The 17102-nt window shown below is 40.3% G+C and overlaps 1 protein-coding gene across 1 annotated transcript in view; it reads right to left on the bottom strand.

The window, feature by feature from the left end:
* Nucleotides 1–9630: 9630 nt before the first annotated feature.
* cnn3a (calponin 3, acidic a) overlaps nucleotides 9631–17102 on the bottom strand; it is a 29505-nt gene continuing 22033 nt past the window's right edge. The window contains exons 3-7 of the mRNA XM_083908296.1: nucleotides 13316–13382; nucleotides 12934–13071; nucleotides 12733–12849; nucleotides 11944–12090; nucleotides 9631–10816 (exon numbers count right to left, since the gene is read on the bottom strand). Coding sequence (XP_083764422.1) covers nucleotides 10475–10816; nucleotides 11944–12090; nucleotides 12733–12849; nucleotides 12934–13071; nucleotides 13316–13382 — 811 coding nt within the window. The 3' untranslated portion in view covers nucleotides 9631–10474. The remainder of the gene's footprint in view (nucleotides 10817–11943; nucleotides 12091–12732; nucleotides 12850–12933; nucleotides 13072–13315; nucleotides 13383–17102) is intronic.

Below are 17102 nucleotides of genomic sequence, written 5' to 3' on the forward strand. Positions count from 1 at the left end.
CTTTCAGCAGCAGAGGGATCGAAAAAGCAAAAACCATATTCAAGCTGCTCAAAGCACAAAATAATCGTTGTTGTTGACCCCCTATTGGTTAATTGTTTTTTTTAATGCACTTCTCATAAATTATGCAAAGTGGTGCGATGCAACCCTTCAAAGAAAAACACACTTAGTTCACACATCACGTGTGTTTGCAATGAAATTTGCAATGAAAAGATTTTCAGCACAAGCTGCAGATGTTAGTTATACGCCCCCTAGTGGACGCATATGGGAAACCAAACTGTAAATAGAAAGTCGCAGAACATCTCAGGTTTCTACGAATCAAAGACGATGCATTTTTTTTTTTTTTTTTTTTTTTTTTTAAATAAATCTGCAAGACGTGTAAACAAAGAAAGCACACAAACCTATCATTTAGGTCCAGTTCATCCAGTTATGATGACTCAGCAAAACCCTTTAAAACCTGGTCACATGATCCTCACCGTGAAGACATCGCCCAAACCCAAGACCTTTTTTTTTTTTTGCTTTAAAGCTGCAGTAGACAAGATTTGTTTTTGTTATTGGTCAATAATTAATATAATAATCTTTTATCTTCATGTAAATCACGTGACCTTGGAGAGAACCAGCCTGAACCACATTGACTTATCACACAACAGTTCAGAGTGTGGGAGAGACAGGCAAAGCTTTTATCCCAGCTTTGCCTATTCTGCAATCTGGAATCTGGAAAGACTTAAAAAAAAGAAATTGGAAGGCCTAAAATTGAGCCTTATGGAACACTCAACTTTCAGCTTTACATTAATAATCAGAAGAAAAATCAATTAAAAAATATTTTTAATTAATACAAAAACAAATCAAAACACCTGCTGACTTAAGAATTTACCAAAATAATAGCTTATAATAGAAAATATATAAAATGTTTGTTCAAATTTACTGCAAATTTGACATTTTACTGCTTGAAACCGTAAAAAGACGTGTCTCTCTGGGCAGAGACTTTCAGATCTTGGAGAGATTATCTGAGAGGAGGTACGGAGAGAGAGACACGCCATCAAAAATCCTGCACATGAAACGATTCACAACGTTTTTTTCTTGCGATCCTACATATTGTAGCTTTAAAAGCTCGCCGTCATGGGAAATAATTAATTGAATATTTCTGACTACTTATGTCCGTTTTTCTCCACACGGTGGCGCCACAGGCTTGTGTTGCCAACTGTTAATATTCCTGTATTTTACTTATTTAAAAATTGAGAAGAAAATATTGGGAGTTTAACGACATTAAACAACAAAATAATTTCTCAGTGAAACTAAAAGTAACATCATTAAAAAATAATAACAATAATCGTAATAATATTTGTAAACATTTTAACGAACAAAAAATCTCACTGCTGTTTCCACTAGTCAGTAGATTTGGTGAACTGTACCTTTAATGAACCAGTGAGAAACGGTGAGCTGCTTCTTTAAAAGTCGCTGGTTAAAGGTGCAGTGCGTAGAATTCAGTGAGGAGTGATATATCTCCCTAAAAGTAAAATCAACACCACTAGATGGCACTAAATTCTACACACGTCCTCAAGTCACATCAGTATCAAAAAACCAACAGTGTGTGGACGAGTGGACGGAGAAGAACATGTTCTTCATTGTCCTGCGTCTCTTCTCTGATTTTTTTCTTTTATATCGCATTTAAAACATAAATATATATAAATGTTGATTTTTTTTTTCATGTAAAGCTCTGGGATAAAGGAATGTATCAGAATCATTTGGGGATTCTTCTGTAATGATAAACAGAGAAAAAGCTTTTTTTTCCCACTCTGTTCTCCTCTTTCTCTTTATCCTCCTCTTCCTCTCTGTGTCACAGTCAGTTCCTGCTGCTACTCCAGCTTCATGTTTTGTACTCTCTGAGAGCTGGACTTTCTATTAAAAACAATAAAAAGAAGAAAATAAAAAATCACACAAAATGATTATTGGAGTTTTGGTTGTTTCTTTTTCCAGGAAACAGAAATTCACTGATCTGGGATTTAAATTGTAAGTGTTTCTCCTCTTTGCATCTTCTCTGAAGAGTGACAACATGGGAGCCTCAAAAAAACTCTCATATGACCTGAAAACAATGATTGTTCAACTTCATGGTTTAGGGGAAGGATACAGAAAGCTATCTCAGAGATTTAAGCTCTCAGTTTCAACTGTGAGGAACATTGTGAGGAACTGGAAGACCACAGGCACAGTTCTAGTTAAGGCCTGAAGTGGCAGAACAAGAAAAATCTCATTTCAGCAGAGGCCAAGGAGGGTGAGAACAGTCACAGTCAACCCACAGACCAGCTCCAAAGACCTACAACATCATCTTGCTGCAGATGGTGTCACTGTGCATCGTTCAACTATTCAGCGCACTTTACACAAGGAGATACTGTATGGAAGAGTAATGCAGAAAAAGCCTTTTCTCTGCACCCGTCACAAACGGAGTCACTTGAGGAATGCTAACGCACATTTGGAATAAGGTGCTGTGGACTGATGAAACTAGAGTTATTTGGGCAAAACAAGGCGCTTTATGCATGGTGGGAAAAAGAACACAGCATTCCAAGAAAAACACTTGCTACCTACAGTAAAATTTGGTGGTGGTTCCATCATGCTGTGGGGCTGTGTGGACAGTGCAGGGACTGGGAATCTTGTTACAGTTGGGGTCGCATGGATTCCTCTCAATATCAGCATTCTTGAGAACATGTCCAGTAATCAGTGACAAAGCTGAGGTTGCGCCGGGAATGGATCTTTCAACAAGACAACGATCCTAAACACTGCTCAAAATCTACTATGGCATTCATGCAGAGGAACAAATACAACATTCTGGAATGACCACATCCTAATTGCTGCGGATGTTAACATTCATGTCTGCTGTGAGTCAAAACCAATGGGCAATGATTTCTTAAATCTTTTCGCTTCATTTAATTTTATTGAGTCTGTTACTGGCACGACTCATGAAAAGGGTCACACTCTCTGTGGAATCATCTCCTTCTCTGTGCAACAACTTCCAAAAATGTTTCATTGAAAAATTTTGGCTCTTCGGCCAACTACCTCCATGGCCATGAACTCTGCTACTCCTGGCACTGACCAGACTCTCGTCTGAGCCGGGCCATCCTCGATCACTTTGAGCCCATTTCCCCCTCTACTATCTCTGATATAGTTGCGCACTTGAGGCCCACATACTGTCCCTTTGATAGTATTCCATCTCGCCTATTCAAAAATGTGTTGGGCCCACTATACTTGTTTTAATTAACACCAGCCTTAGATCAGGGTGTGTTCCTGCTGCTTTTAAACACTCTGCTGTACAACCTCTTATTAAAAGGAGAAACCTGGATCTCTCAGTCTTATCTCATTTTAGACCAATCTCAAAATTACTGTTCCTGTCAATTTTTTTTAGCAATGTGGTTTTTAATCAATTGCAATCTTTTCTTGCCATAAACAAAATTTATGAAACGTTTTAGTCTGGTTTCAAACCACGCCCTAGCACGGAAACAGCTCTCCTGAGAGTTACCAGCGATCTATTGCTTACTCTTGACTCGGGTACTTCTGCTGTTTTAGGACTCCTGGGCCTAACTTCAGCTTTTGATACGTTGACCAAAGAATCCTACTATCGCGCCTGACTGAATGTGTAGGCATCACAGGCATGGCCCTCTCATGGCTCCAGTCCTACCTAAATGGTCGTAGTTTTTTAGTGGTTCTAGGAGATTTCTCCTCAGCCACAGCCCCTCTCACTACTGGGGTCCCCCAAGGTTCCATCCTGGGTCCTATACTCTTTTTATTATATATAATGCCTCTAGGATCCATTTTTAAGAAACATAAAATCGCTTTTCACTGCTTTGCAGATGATATCCAGATCTACCTTCCTTATAAATCAAATTCCAATGCTCCTGTTCCAGTGGCGGATCTAGAAAATTCTACATGTGGTGGCAAAGCGGGGGTACGCCAAAACCCAAAAATGTATCAAAGTGTGCGTATGCATGGATCCAAGCACGTTCCCTTTGTACATTCCAAATCAACGTGGAATAGAGACACACACAGAGGTGCCAAACTCCTCCCTATCCACGTCCCCATTTAAATATGCAAATCAATTTAAATAGGCCCTGAGATTCACCTCTTTGATCAAATAACGCACTGAACAAAGGAAAGTAAAGGAATTTCACACAGTCTGAGCAAGAGATTCTAGTGAATGAAGTGGAGACGCGCAGTGAGATTTTGTTTGATACCCTGTTAGCAGGGATAAATATGACAAAAAAATGTTAGTGGGAGCGTGTGTGTGAGTCTGTAAATGCCGTGAGATCAGAGCAGCGCACACACACAGAGATTAAAAAGAAATGGTCAGATCTCAAGGTGGAGCTGAAGTGGAGGATTTCTGCTCACCACCGAAGTGTGACCGCAACAGGTCATACAATTAGCTGCTCACAATACACATCGCTCGTGCGTAAAGATGGCAGGATATTAAACACTTTGACTCATGTTTATTTTTTTTATTATTATTTCTCACAATTAAAGAATGCAGAAGTGCTCCACGGCTGACATTTCCAACTTTACGCTCCCGCTTTTACCGACATGAATACTGAACACAGGGAGACGTTCAGGGGCTTGTTAGAAAGCTCTGTAGCTCTAAAACCATGGTGGCCATGATGCAACAGCTGGGGGCAGAGCTGAGGCCAAGAGCATGCGGGTGTAGCGGAAGACCCCACGTGTGACACAAAGGCAGTGAGGTAAGGGCTGTCTGTGTGTAGGCTGATAGTCTGTTGGGGAAAGAGTTGCATGACTGTGGACTCACTGAGCAGAACACCTTGACGCTGGAGCCAACAGAGTGGATGGGTGGGACAGGTGAGGTCGGGAGTTCGTGGGGGTGGGCGCAGAGCGGCACACTTGAGAAATGGTTCAGTCTACCACATCGTTGGCATCTCTGTCCTGTGGCTGGACAGTGTGGGGCACATGTGTGGTGAGAGGAAGAACCGCAGTTACCACATTGTCCACTACATTGTCTTCTCAGTTTACAAGGCAAAATTAAAGAGAGCCAGAGCCGGTCGTAACTGTTAGCAAAGATGGCGGACACCGTGTTTACATTCTGGGAATTTTGGGCCGATTCCAATTCCTATCTTAACCCTCAATCTTAACCCTCAAGCTCAATCCTTATCTTAACTGGCCTCAAAACCAAGTGTTGAGGGTTATTTTGTCACTTAGAAATGGGACACCCCTTAAATGCAGATACGTCTTCAGACTGTAGGGGGCAGAATAACGCGAAAGCTGCGTCCAGTCTATCAACTCCAAAAAAGATTATTTATTACGATCCATTTGTCAGTCAAGTTATTAGGTTGTCAGTTAGTTATAAGATGATACTCATACAAATACCACAACCACGGACATATTCAGCTGACAGTTACCACACACCACGGCTTATTGAAAAGTAAACGATAGCAAACAATCGCTTGTCCGCACCGGCCGGCTATTGACAAAAGATCGTAAAATAAAAATAAATGTTACGCAACAATGACGTCAGTAATCCATAATATGGGCCTAAACTAAGATAATACAATGGTTTTCATCATTTTTATATCTCTATTAACAAAGAAAATACTTAATTTGTATCGCACTTGTTTCGCTGCTTTCAGCGCCATCTTTCTTATATGAAAACACGCAATGCATTCTGGGTAGCCCTTGCTCCCAAGGGTGGTCTCGGAAAATCTCAATATTGAGGGCGATACAGCCCTTAAACTTGCCCCTCAACTTAATTTTTATGAGAACGGGACAGAACTTGCACTAGAGGGAGCGCACATTTTTGAGATTAAGGGTTAAGATTGAGGGTTAAGCAAGGAATTGGAATTCACCCCCCTATGGGTGAGTCTAAAAAGTGCAGAACTAGTGTTATAGTTCAAATCTGGAAGTAATGGGCGCAAATGCTATTTTTTAGAAATCAGGGTAAAACTGAGAGAGGGAAGCACCATTTTTAAAAAATAATGCAATACAAAGCCACATGCAAATCAGTGAAGTATTCCTTCAAGTTCCCTTTTTCAGGAGGTTAACAATTGGTGTTCAGTCTTTTAAAACTATTAAATAATATAAAATGTTCTTATAATGGGTGCTAAAATGGAACAGTGGAACATGCAATAAAAGTACAACACCAACATTTAGATAAATATAGTAGATAAAAACAAGAGCAATACTAATATAAAAGCATGCATTAACACACAAAAGTGACATCATTTAATAATAAAATATGTAATGCAAATTGTCATGGTCGTGTGGTGTGACACCTACAGTGCTGATCGTCCCTCTGTCAACACTAAGAGGAAGATGATTATGACAAAGATAAGTGACAGCAAATGCAAGTGAAGAAATAGGTGGGGCTATGACATCATCGTTTTGGTTGTCCACACAAAAACACAATTTTCCCACTGTGGGACCTGTTTAAAAAGTCTAGCATTTCAGTTCTCCCAGAAAACATCACATCTCTGTGGATAAAGAAAACCTGGTAAAAAGTTTAGTCAATTCACCCAAACTCGCTTCCATGTGTTAGTGCCTCATACAACTGCACCTCAAAACAGTGCAACACATGTTGAACATCAAACACCCCATAACTGTGAAGTGTCTATTTATAACTGTCATAAACAACCGTGTGTTGGGATGGGTCACAATCTTATATCAATTGAAGCCCCGAAGTTTTCTCTGGGCCTCCAGCCAATGATTAACAGCCTGTCAACTACATGGAATCAAACACCAAACTCCACCCTCTCACCGTCCCACTCATCCAGAAAACTGCACAATTCTTCCTCCTCCTTCTCACTCCCTGTGATGAGACGCATCAGATTACAGCCTGAGGAGGAGGAGAACTGGAACCTCAAGGCTAATAAAGTCCAGGCCTTCCAGGCTGAGAGTTTCCACAGGCAGTGACTGCACTGCTCTGCTCTTCATTCACCACGTTTCACTGGATTCTCCAATTACAATATGCAGTGACCTGATTAAAAAAGGAAAGTAAAGGAGCTCAAACACGTGTGTGCTGAATTCAGCGTGTCTCCTGTGGTTGACAAATGATCACTGAAATAACACAGTGTCCATAAATCACAAAACCACAGAGAGAGAAGTTGTTTGTGTGTTGAGGGATGACATCACAGTGCTGTGGTTGTCCACCAGGCCGGTGAGAGTGGAGTTACTTTGTGCCCCAACAGCATGTAAAGAGTGGGAGGGGCCACTGGGACGCAGGCCTGCAGCAGCTCTTGTGTTTTTCCTTGGTCCCTCTGAAGTTGCTGCTTTCCGGACTCGCTCTCTATAATTGGCTCTCGGGTTTTCACCATGAATTCTGCAATCCTGCACAAAGCAGTGATTATTTCTGAGCGGTGGATGGATTGGGGGAGGTCTGGGGTTAGTAGGAAGGGCTTTAAATGAATGCCACTACATTCTCATGAAGCTCATTGGCTGCTCAGTCTTTGTGAAATCCCTCAGTGGCAGAGTGAAACCACAGAGCGCATGAGTTTAATCTGCTCGCCGCAATGACAGATGACTACATTAACCATGCAGGGTGCCACTGCTCACAGCAGCACTGAAACACCTCCCTCCTCTTCACATAGTCATTATTTAATTAGAGGGCAAACAGCATGAAGCTGAAACCACTGAGGAAACTACTAGTGTGCTCACATACACTTTGAAATCACTGCCCTGCCCTCTGCTTTTTAAAACTCGCTACATTCCTGCAACAATAGTGTTGCCTCTGTTAGTAATGTGGTTTTGGGAGTTTTAAAGATGTGAAAAACAGGTAAGGTTTGAAAGCTAGAACCCAGTCCCTTTCCAAGGAGCTCACCAAAGGTTTCAATAGTCGAACATAAACCTGCTCACATTTTTATCCAATCAAATCAGAGGTTTCCTGCGCCCTTCTAACACAGTTATTAATTGTCAGTCAAACAGTTGCACTGCTGTAAGCTTGATGAATGGGTGGTGTTGTGAGAGGGGCAGCAACATTTTATTTATAACATATCAGTTATAAATACTGATAATTATAATTATTATTACATATGACTAAGAGGCCAAACATGTACTTGTTATTATTTGTACTATTTTTGGTAGGTTTGTTGCAAAATGCAAGTTGCTGCAGCGAAAACAAAAGTTCATAACATTCGAACAATCAAAGCAGAATAATGTCTAATAAAAATGGTGTAACCTGACCTGGGTGGGAGCAGTCATCGATCATTGTCCTGGCCCAGTTAAGGCACCAGGAGCTTTCTATCAGCTGCCACACAGACAGCAGACCACACTGAGATGCTATGTGCCAGCACCCACTCAATGGTTGCATGGTGAGAGGACACCAGTAGCAGCCTGTTCTTTCAATAGGACCCTCTTTATCTTTAATTCAATATGTTTGCCTCTGTATCTCGCCGTTAAATGGACTCTTCCAACTGGAAAACGAGGTGTGTAAACCACTGACATCAAAATCTGTAGTTCACATACGTAATCACATACGAGTGGGTAGATGTTTCATTTGAGTAAATCCAAAGAAATGCTTGATTCTCTACACTAAAGAGGGAGAAGTGGATCAGCTTCAGTGTGCTGTGATGTTGATTTCCTTTATGGACTTTGGTGCAGGGGAGAGTTTCCAATTTCCAGTCATGAAAGGCTGAACACAAGATGGAGTAGAAACATATTTTGAAGATATCATAGACAAAAGCAGGGCTAGCCTGTTGTTCAACGGCTAAATTATGAAAAAAACAAACCTGCACTTTAAAACTTTCCCTTTAATTCTATGTAACATTTTATCATTAACATAAGTTACATGATAAAAACAAATAAAAAAATCAAATCATTCTGGATTCTTGACCCAGACACAATCATTAGAATCAATTATAAAATGTTAATGCAATTCTTCGGTCTTTAGAGCTAAGACTGTCCAAATCCATTCTCCAATAATGACTCAAACTAAAACACCATCTAATCTCCACTATATTTACATTTTACTTTGTATTGGAGCATTGCACATTCTGCAAAAGCACTTTGCAAACTCTGTATTATTATTATTATTATTATTATTATTATTAGTGATATCCTCTGGAAATAAGCTCTGGGTTTTGTAATCAGTGCAGCTGAAGTAGACGTTAGCACACACTGTACTGAAAAACCAGAATCCTAATGTGTTTTTGAAAATCGGACTGTAATTGGGAAGTTAGTTGTTGTTAGTTGTTTGTAGTGTGAGCTGCCATGTTGACATGTTGATACGACAACTGCATGCTCGGAAAACTGTGACCTGAAAATGTGACCCGAATGTCATTCTTGGCCAATCCAGTTTTTCCTTGTGGAAACAACTTCCTGTACAGTTTCATGAAAACAGATGCCAGTGGCAGTCTCTCTCTCTCCCTCTCTCTCTCTCTCTCTCTCTCAATTATTCTAAAAGCCTGCTGTTCCCCAGTTCAAGCAGACGTTTACCAAAAACTTCTCTTAAAAATGTAATACTCAACATTCAGAGACCATCATCCTCATTTCATTCCTGTACTTTATTTGTACAAATGGAAAATCACTGAATTTCTCTTTGGACTTTGATGAGAGAGAGTGAATGGTATAAATACTTCAGTTACCAGTGGGAAAAGGCTAATTGTGAGTTTAATTACATATTGTAGACTTAATATAGATATTGTATTAGGTGAACCTTTTATTACATGGATAAAATCAGTTTTATGTCACAACTGGCACCCATTTTTTTTCGTGCGTTCATATCTTCAAAAACTTGAGCTTGTTCCCTGTGTCAAACTTTAACAACATTGTGCAAATGGACTTTGACAATTAAGAATTAAGGTTTTATTTATATCATACCATTTACTTTATGAATCATATAACAATGGACTATTTTGCAATGAGAATCACCACAATAAATACAGTTTGGAAGTACAAGGGGAATTATATGAAAATACAGGTCATGTGATGGCACGTGGAAGTCTAGATGTAAAATAATCTTCAGTATGGTCATCTGCACCATCTGACGTCCATCCATTGACACACTCACTTAAGAAAAAGAAACTAACTAGTGATTACATGTGGTAAAAACAGAGAAGGAATGACAAACTGGCTGGATGAATAAAGACGGGGTGTAAAATCAGCCTGTTGTTAAGGACTACACATGGGAAAAGACGCACCAAGATTCACTCCATGAGTAAAAACATTGGAATGCAGCAGCCTCATCTAATGCTATACACCATCTGTCAAACAAAAATGATGACTAAATCTGTTACATCTTTTAAAAAGTGACTAGTAAAACAAGATGAAGCTCTTAAAAACATGGTGATCACTGTGTATCTGTCTGCGTCTGATTATTCTATGCTACTACAACTTCTTAACAACCTGTGCAGCTCAGATGAAGAGTGGAAAAGGAAAGCACTCAAGGCATCATTTGATTTTAGGCATCAGGAGAATAAGAAGACTAGTGAGGAAAGACTTGCTCTGTTGTGTTGGTAACATACATGTGTTAATACTGCTCTGGAGCTGGAGGTCAGCACTAATAGTCAATGCCCTGGTCATTGTAATGGGAGCTGTAGTTGTCATGGTAACCTCCATGGTAGTCGTCCTCCTGGAACTCGGCCTGATAGTCACTGTCGCTGATCTCTGAGCCATTGGTGCCGGTTCCCTGGCTGCCGTTGGTGTGGATGACTGGCTCTGTTGGGGGGGCGCAGTACTTGGGGTCGTAGACCTGTCGACCCAGGCCATACACACTCATTCCTCTCTGAGATGCCACCTTGTTGGTGCCCATCTGAAGAGAAATGGTAGAGTTGTCCAGCGGCTGGATCGCCACCTTCTGGTCATAGATGTCTCTGCGGGTCCCAGGAGCTGACATGCCCGCCTGCAGGGAAACCAGACATGCAGAAAATGTACAACATGGAGAAGGCAGAGAATAAAGACATCCTCTTCTAACAACCACTCAAGATATGTGTACACCAGATTTGATGTATTTTCATTTTAATCATATTTTTCAATTCTGCAATTCTGTTTAAAAAAAATATTGTCCGACAGACATCATAAAGTCCATTGTGAAATTGAGTTGTTGGCTGTTCTCACTCGCTCTCTTTTTTTTTTTAAATTGAAGTGTAACTTAACTCCTAAACCACATATTTCAGGTGTAAACTAGTGTATAAGGGTATTTAGTAACACCATTTGCTGATCCAGGTGCAAATCTTCACAGTTTAGTGAATTTAGCAATTTTGCTATAGGCTTTCTTAGTCTACGTTTGGTTCACTGGTACAAGCTGTCGTCACGCTCTTGTCTGATCAGGGCAGGTTTGTCATTCTAGACTCCTCCCCCTTTTACTCTCCACTGCCTGGAGTGTATTGTGAGATATTCAGAGACTCATCTCAGGAGCACCAGCAGTGGGGATATTCTCCTCAGTTGACCACACCCCCTGCACTGCTCCTCACTCTCCATCCCTCCCTCCTCTCTCTCACTCAGGGCTCAGCTCACTTGTTACCATATCAGACATTGGACAGAGTTAGCCACAGTAGAGGCGGTTCAGTCAGGGTGGGAATCACAGGGTACGTCACAATACAATATGCAATACATGGTCCATGATACCAATATTGCAATATAACGATCCTATAGGATACATCACAATATCTGTCTAAATGATGAAAACAAAATGGCAAAATTCACCTCTAACATATTTTGCATTTAGTGTTGTAGTATACACCCATCTGTGACAACAGTTTTAATCACTGACTCCCAAAAAAATAATGTATGTGCAGAGTGACACAATGTTACTGTATATCTGTATATGTGAAGGGTTTTATAAGGTAATATTGATGTTAACCATTGACCACAAAAATCGAACAATGCTGGCACAGATGATAAAACCAAACTATCTGCATGAATATATTAGATCTTGTTTTCTTTATTTACCTTTTAGAAATTACCTTTTAGCTCTCCTGGTTTTTATAAATATATATTTTTAAGGTAAATAAAACGAGTGTGATTAACCTGGCTGGCTCCTTTGTTGGTTCCCATCTGCAGGCTGATGGTGGTCTGGTCGAAGGGTTTGTCAGTATGAGTCTTTGGATCATAGAGATGTCTCCTGGTTCCATAAGCCGTCATTCCAGCCTGACTCGCACACTTGTTTGTTCCCATCTGAGTGAAAAAGGGCAGAGATATGATCTTACCTCAAATCCCAAATCCTGTGATTTATTGTTAAGAATAATCCAAAAATGAACCACTAACATTGTGGTAAAAGTAAGTGCATTTCTACTACATAGATTTCAGTGTGTGAAACATTTTAAAGTTTAAATTATTAGACTGTGTTTTCCAAATGGAAGTTAAGACACTCAATCCCTGCACCAACGTTCATGCAGAAAATCAGCAGTTTAAAAATCACAGTACACAGGAGTTGTTGATCCACTGCTGCCTCCAACATTACGTTCAAATGTGTTATTGTCTGACTTTGGTGTTCGAAATCCTTCATGTAGATTTACAGTGACAATAACAATTGACAATAATTCACTGAAAATAGGAGCAGTATGTCAGCAGGTCCTGTGTACCCAAGAGCTAAAATGTTGATTTTCACTTTGGACTTTGATGAAGGCATTGGTTTTAATCAGAGGCCTTTTTGTTGAGTTGCCATAATCTGTATTTCCTTGTGTCCCAACTGGCACCATGCTTCCAGTTAAAGCAAGCCTGGAAGGGAGGCACTGGAGGCACTCTTGCAGAGTGTTTGTCTCTTTAAAAAATTTTACTATCCCCTTAAGGACGATTTAATCAGCAGGGCATAGTTACCTGGAGTCCAATAACACACTGACCCGCCTTGATCTTCTCATTATCAAAGTGTCGAGCTTGTTTGTCTGAATATTTCACACCGATGTCGATCTTTGTGTCCATACCTTTGGTCTTGGCCTTACAGAAAGAACACTCAGGTCAAAGAGAGAATGAAAATGTGTTTGTCAGTAGAAAGTGACCTTCTGTATTTTGTTCACTCACCATGCTGGCCAGTGCAAGTAGTGTGGTCTGGACTTGAGTCATGTTCCCATTTTCAAACAAGTCATTGGCCTCAAAGATGTCATTGGGCTTTAAACCATAGGCCAGGATCGCTTTGATGAAATTCCCAAGGTTTTCCAGCTGAACAAGAGGAAGAATTTAAAAAAAGAAGTGATGTGAGGGGCTAAAGTGGTGACTCCAACAAACACCGAAAGAACAGCAAAATTAAAGGTGCTGGTGGAAAACTGACAGCTTCATGAAGGAGTGCACTCTTCATCAGAAACGTGCCGTGACACTGAGCCTCAGAGAAGATGAATGCTCTCTTTATGATTGTTTTCTGTTCGACTGTCTTGTTATCAGCAGATTATGTGAGAACAGCTCTTACCTTGTGCCAGTTCAACTGTGAAAGGTTGATTTTCTTTACTGAACCAGCCTGCAGCTTGTTAATCAGCCTGACGGATAGGAAAACAGAGAAAACATGAGAACATAACCATCACACACAGAAGCACATGTTTTAGAGTTCACTCTATGTAATAATAACAACAACGCTGGAGCTTAACCCACTGACGCTGGGAAAGCACTGCCGCATTTCTACCATTAGAGCCGGGAGAGCGGCTGCCCGTTTTATTCTACCATAGACGCCGGTAAAGCGGATGCGTCAATTTTCTGGGGTATAAGGGTTCCTCGCAACATTGTTTTTTAAATTACTTCGAGCAAACATGGAGGACTTTGACAGCGGAGAGTTTTCTGAAGGCAGTGATTTTGAAGAGTTTCTCGTCTTCGATGACGTCATCGCTGATAACTTCGAACACGCTGAACAAATCGACCGGGATTTATGGTTGAGATATAATTATGTTTGAAAACGACAAGATCGGCGATAAGGACGATGAATTTGAAGGTTTTAAAAGTGACTGAAGACGGAGAATTACCACCGTAATCTACGGAATGTTTACAACCGCACACCAGGGGTGACAGTGGATTTACCTGCAGATGCCACAGCGATGTAAGCATCATCACCGTCACATGTGAAGCAGACTGTTACAGTCATTACATGCTGTTCTTGTTCTTCACACTCCATCAGGACTAAATCAAGGCAATGACACAAGTTGATATTACTTTATTTTCTAACTGTTTTTTGATTGAAAATAGTTTTTCACTTTACTTTTAAATTTGTGTATCTAAATAAACCAAATTTCCCAGGAAAGCCACAGGTGTAAGCTCTCAAATACTGAGAAATCAGTCATTTAGTAGGCATTGAAACTCAGGTTTTAGAGGCATTTTTTCCAGGCGCTTCAGGCCTTAATGGGTTAATGCCAAAACTACACTGGATACATTAACATTAAGTGCAACAATTAACTGATAGGCAAATAGAATTTTTATGCATGTTATTTAAAATGCATAAATCTTAACTAAAAGGTTGGAGAAATTTGGCACACTACCCTAAAAGGTTTAACATTCATTCAAATACACAATTCATACAGCACATCTAAATGCAGCTCTTTTTCCTATCACACATCATTTAATTATATTATGATATATAATATTTGCACATTAATGGCCTTTTTTCAAAATTTTCAGTCAGGCATTAGATTACATCATAGCACAGAAACAGCACTAGTTAAAGTTAGTAACAACCTTCTCTTGGCCTCAGATATGGGTCTCGTCTCTTTACTTGTTAGATCTTAGTGCTGCATTTGACACCATTGATCATGACATTCTACTTCAGACTGGAGCAGACCCTTGGGATCACAGGTACTGCCCTCTGCCATTGTGTTTTTTGATTAGCGTTATTGTTTTGTGATTTGCATTTGAGTTTTGCACCTCAGGGCCACCGTACGTTCCTCTCTCTCTCTCTCTGTGTCCTCATCTTGCAGGTTGCAGGATCCAGGTCTAGTTTCGAGACTACTACTACTATTATTATTAATATTATTATACATGTCATCATCATTATTATTATTATGCTATCATTAAAAGTCAATATCAGTAAAATTGTAATCATTAATTTCTGCTCCTGCTTATATAAATGACAGTTCTATGAACATCACTGACTAACTGTCCTGTATAAACGTATAACTTGATAAAGCTGTAGATCTGCTCCTGGTCTCTTTCTTCTGTCCCCACCTCTCCTCTCCTCTGTCCCCCATTTTTCATTTCACCCCAACAGGCCGAGGCAGATGGCTGCACATCTTTGAGTCCGCCATTTCTTCTTCCGTTAAAAGGGAGTTTTTTCTCTCCACTGATGCCTAGTGCTTGCTCATTGTGTGAATTGTTGTTTCTCTGCTCTGCATGATGTTGTCTATGTACAGTGCTTTTAGATGATGTATGTTGCTATTTGGCACTATACAAATAAAATTGAATTGAATTGAATCATACATGTAGCCTGCACAGCTTCCAGCAGCAATTACAGTTTAAATGTCTTGGCCAGGGCATGTAATCGAGGATAGTCAGAGACTGAACCCCTCAGCTGCTTCTGTGCGTGTAAAACATAGCAGCAGCTCCACAGCACTTTGTATGTGAGACAGAGATGTATGAGATGTAACAGATCTGTGTCAATTCAGTGGGTCCAAGTACACTGCTCAAAACAGAATCAGAATCAGACTCCAACCGAGCACCTCTGGAACATCATGTCTCGTTCCATCCACCGACTCCACATCATACCACAGACTGTCCAGGAGATGACTGATGCACTGATCCAGGTCTGGGAGGAGATCCCTCAGGAGAACATCTGTCGTCTCATCAGGAGCATGCCCAGACATTGTAGGGAGTGCATACAGGCACGTGGAGGCCACACACACTGCTGAGACTCATTTGGATCAGCCTGTGATCTAATTTCCCACTTTTATTTTGAATATTATTCTGAATCCAGGCCTCCATGGGTTCAAGATTTAGATTTCCATGAACATTCTTATGTTATTTTGTTCTCAACGCATTCCACTATGCAATGAATAAAGATTTTCAACTGGAATATTTCATTCATGGAGATCTAGGATGAGTTATTTAAGTGTTCCCTTTATTTTTTTGAGCAGTGTATAACACCGTGGTAAGCAGTAACAGTCTACTGAGATGCAACACGCACACACACTGGGGTGCATCAAAAAATACAATTCTTGAATTTTGATATGGCTGGGTGCTAAAAGTGTTCCGATATATGTAGAAACAACACATGCAAAATATTTTTCCAATACATGATGATTTAGGGGTGCCACCGCACAGCTGTTTTTTTTAGCTAAAGTGGTAAACAGTGCTCAATGGTCTCCATGGAGATAAGAAGTCCTTTATTCGTCCCGATCTGAGGTAAACAAGACTGCAGCTGTTTTTTGTTGGGTGTGTATTATTACATATTACTATCAAATCTGTGGTCTGTGTCTTTGTATACTTATGTCATATTTATACATATTTGGTGCTCATTATAACTAGGTAACGTTAGATTGCAACAGTATCTATGTTAGCTATGGTACTAAGCTTACATGTCATATTCAGAGTATTGATTTCTCATGTTTATTGAGAGTAGCATTGTGGTTGTAACAGTAAATTAACATTTTAAATATAGTATAGTATATTTGTGAGCACAGGGAGACCTACTCTGGAAGTACTGTAAAGGCAAGTTATGATGAAGTTAGACTACAGCTAAAATGTGAGGCTTATGCAAGCATGGTTCATCATAATTGAGTGATATTAAGTATGCTGAGATATGATTTTAATAACGTTCCTTGAGCTTGTATCCTTTTCATTCTCAGACACTTCACAACACAACCCACCCCAGGACCCAGCTCTCCTAAGATGCTACCCTCACCAACTGGTCCCTGCCAGACTAGTAGTCACAGCCTGGTCTTCGGTCTGGGCCCCAGCATCACCAGTGAGGAAGGCATCATCACCAGTGAGGAAGGCATCATCACCGGTGAGGATGGCATCATCACTGCCGCAGTGGCCAGGAAGGCACAGACTGAGCAATTAAGTCTGAAGTTTAGTTAGTGTCAGCTCTTACCATTAGGCCCTGTTAGATGCCAGTGAGTTAGCCACTAGAGAGGGTATGTTCTTTTAAGTGTGTCGGTATCGCCCCTTGTGTTTAACAATAAATTCAATTTCACTTTATATGTGTGTCCGACATCCATCACTGCTGCACAAAACTCAGGGTAAGGCCACATTAACATGTCCCATTGACATCCATTCAT

Source organism: Microchirus variegatus (genome assembly GCF_963457635.1).
Source record: "Microchirus variegatus genome assembly, chromosome: 2".
NCBI classification, from domain to species: domain Eukaryota; kingdom Metazoa; phylum Chordata; class Actinopteri; order Pleuronectiformes; family Soleidae; genus Microchirus; species Microchirus variegatus.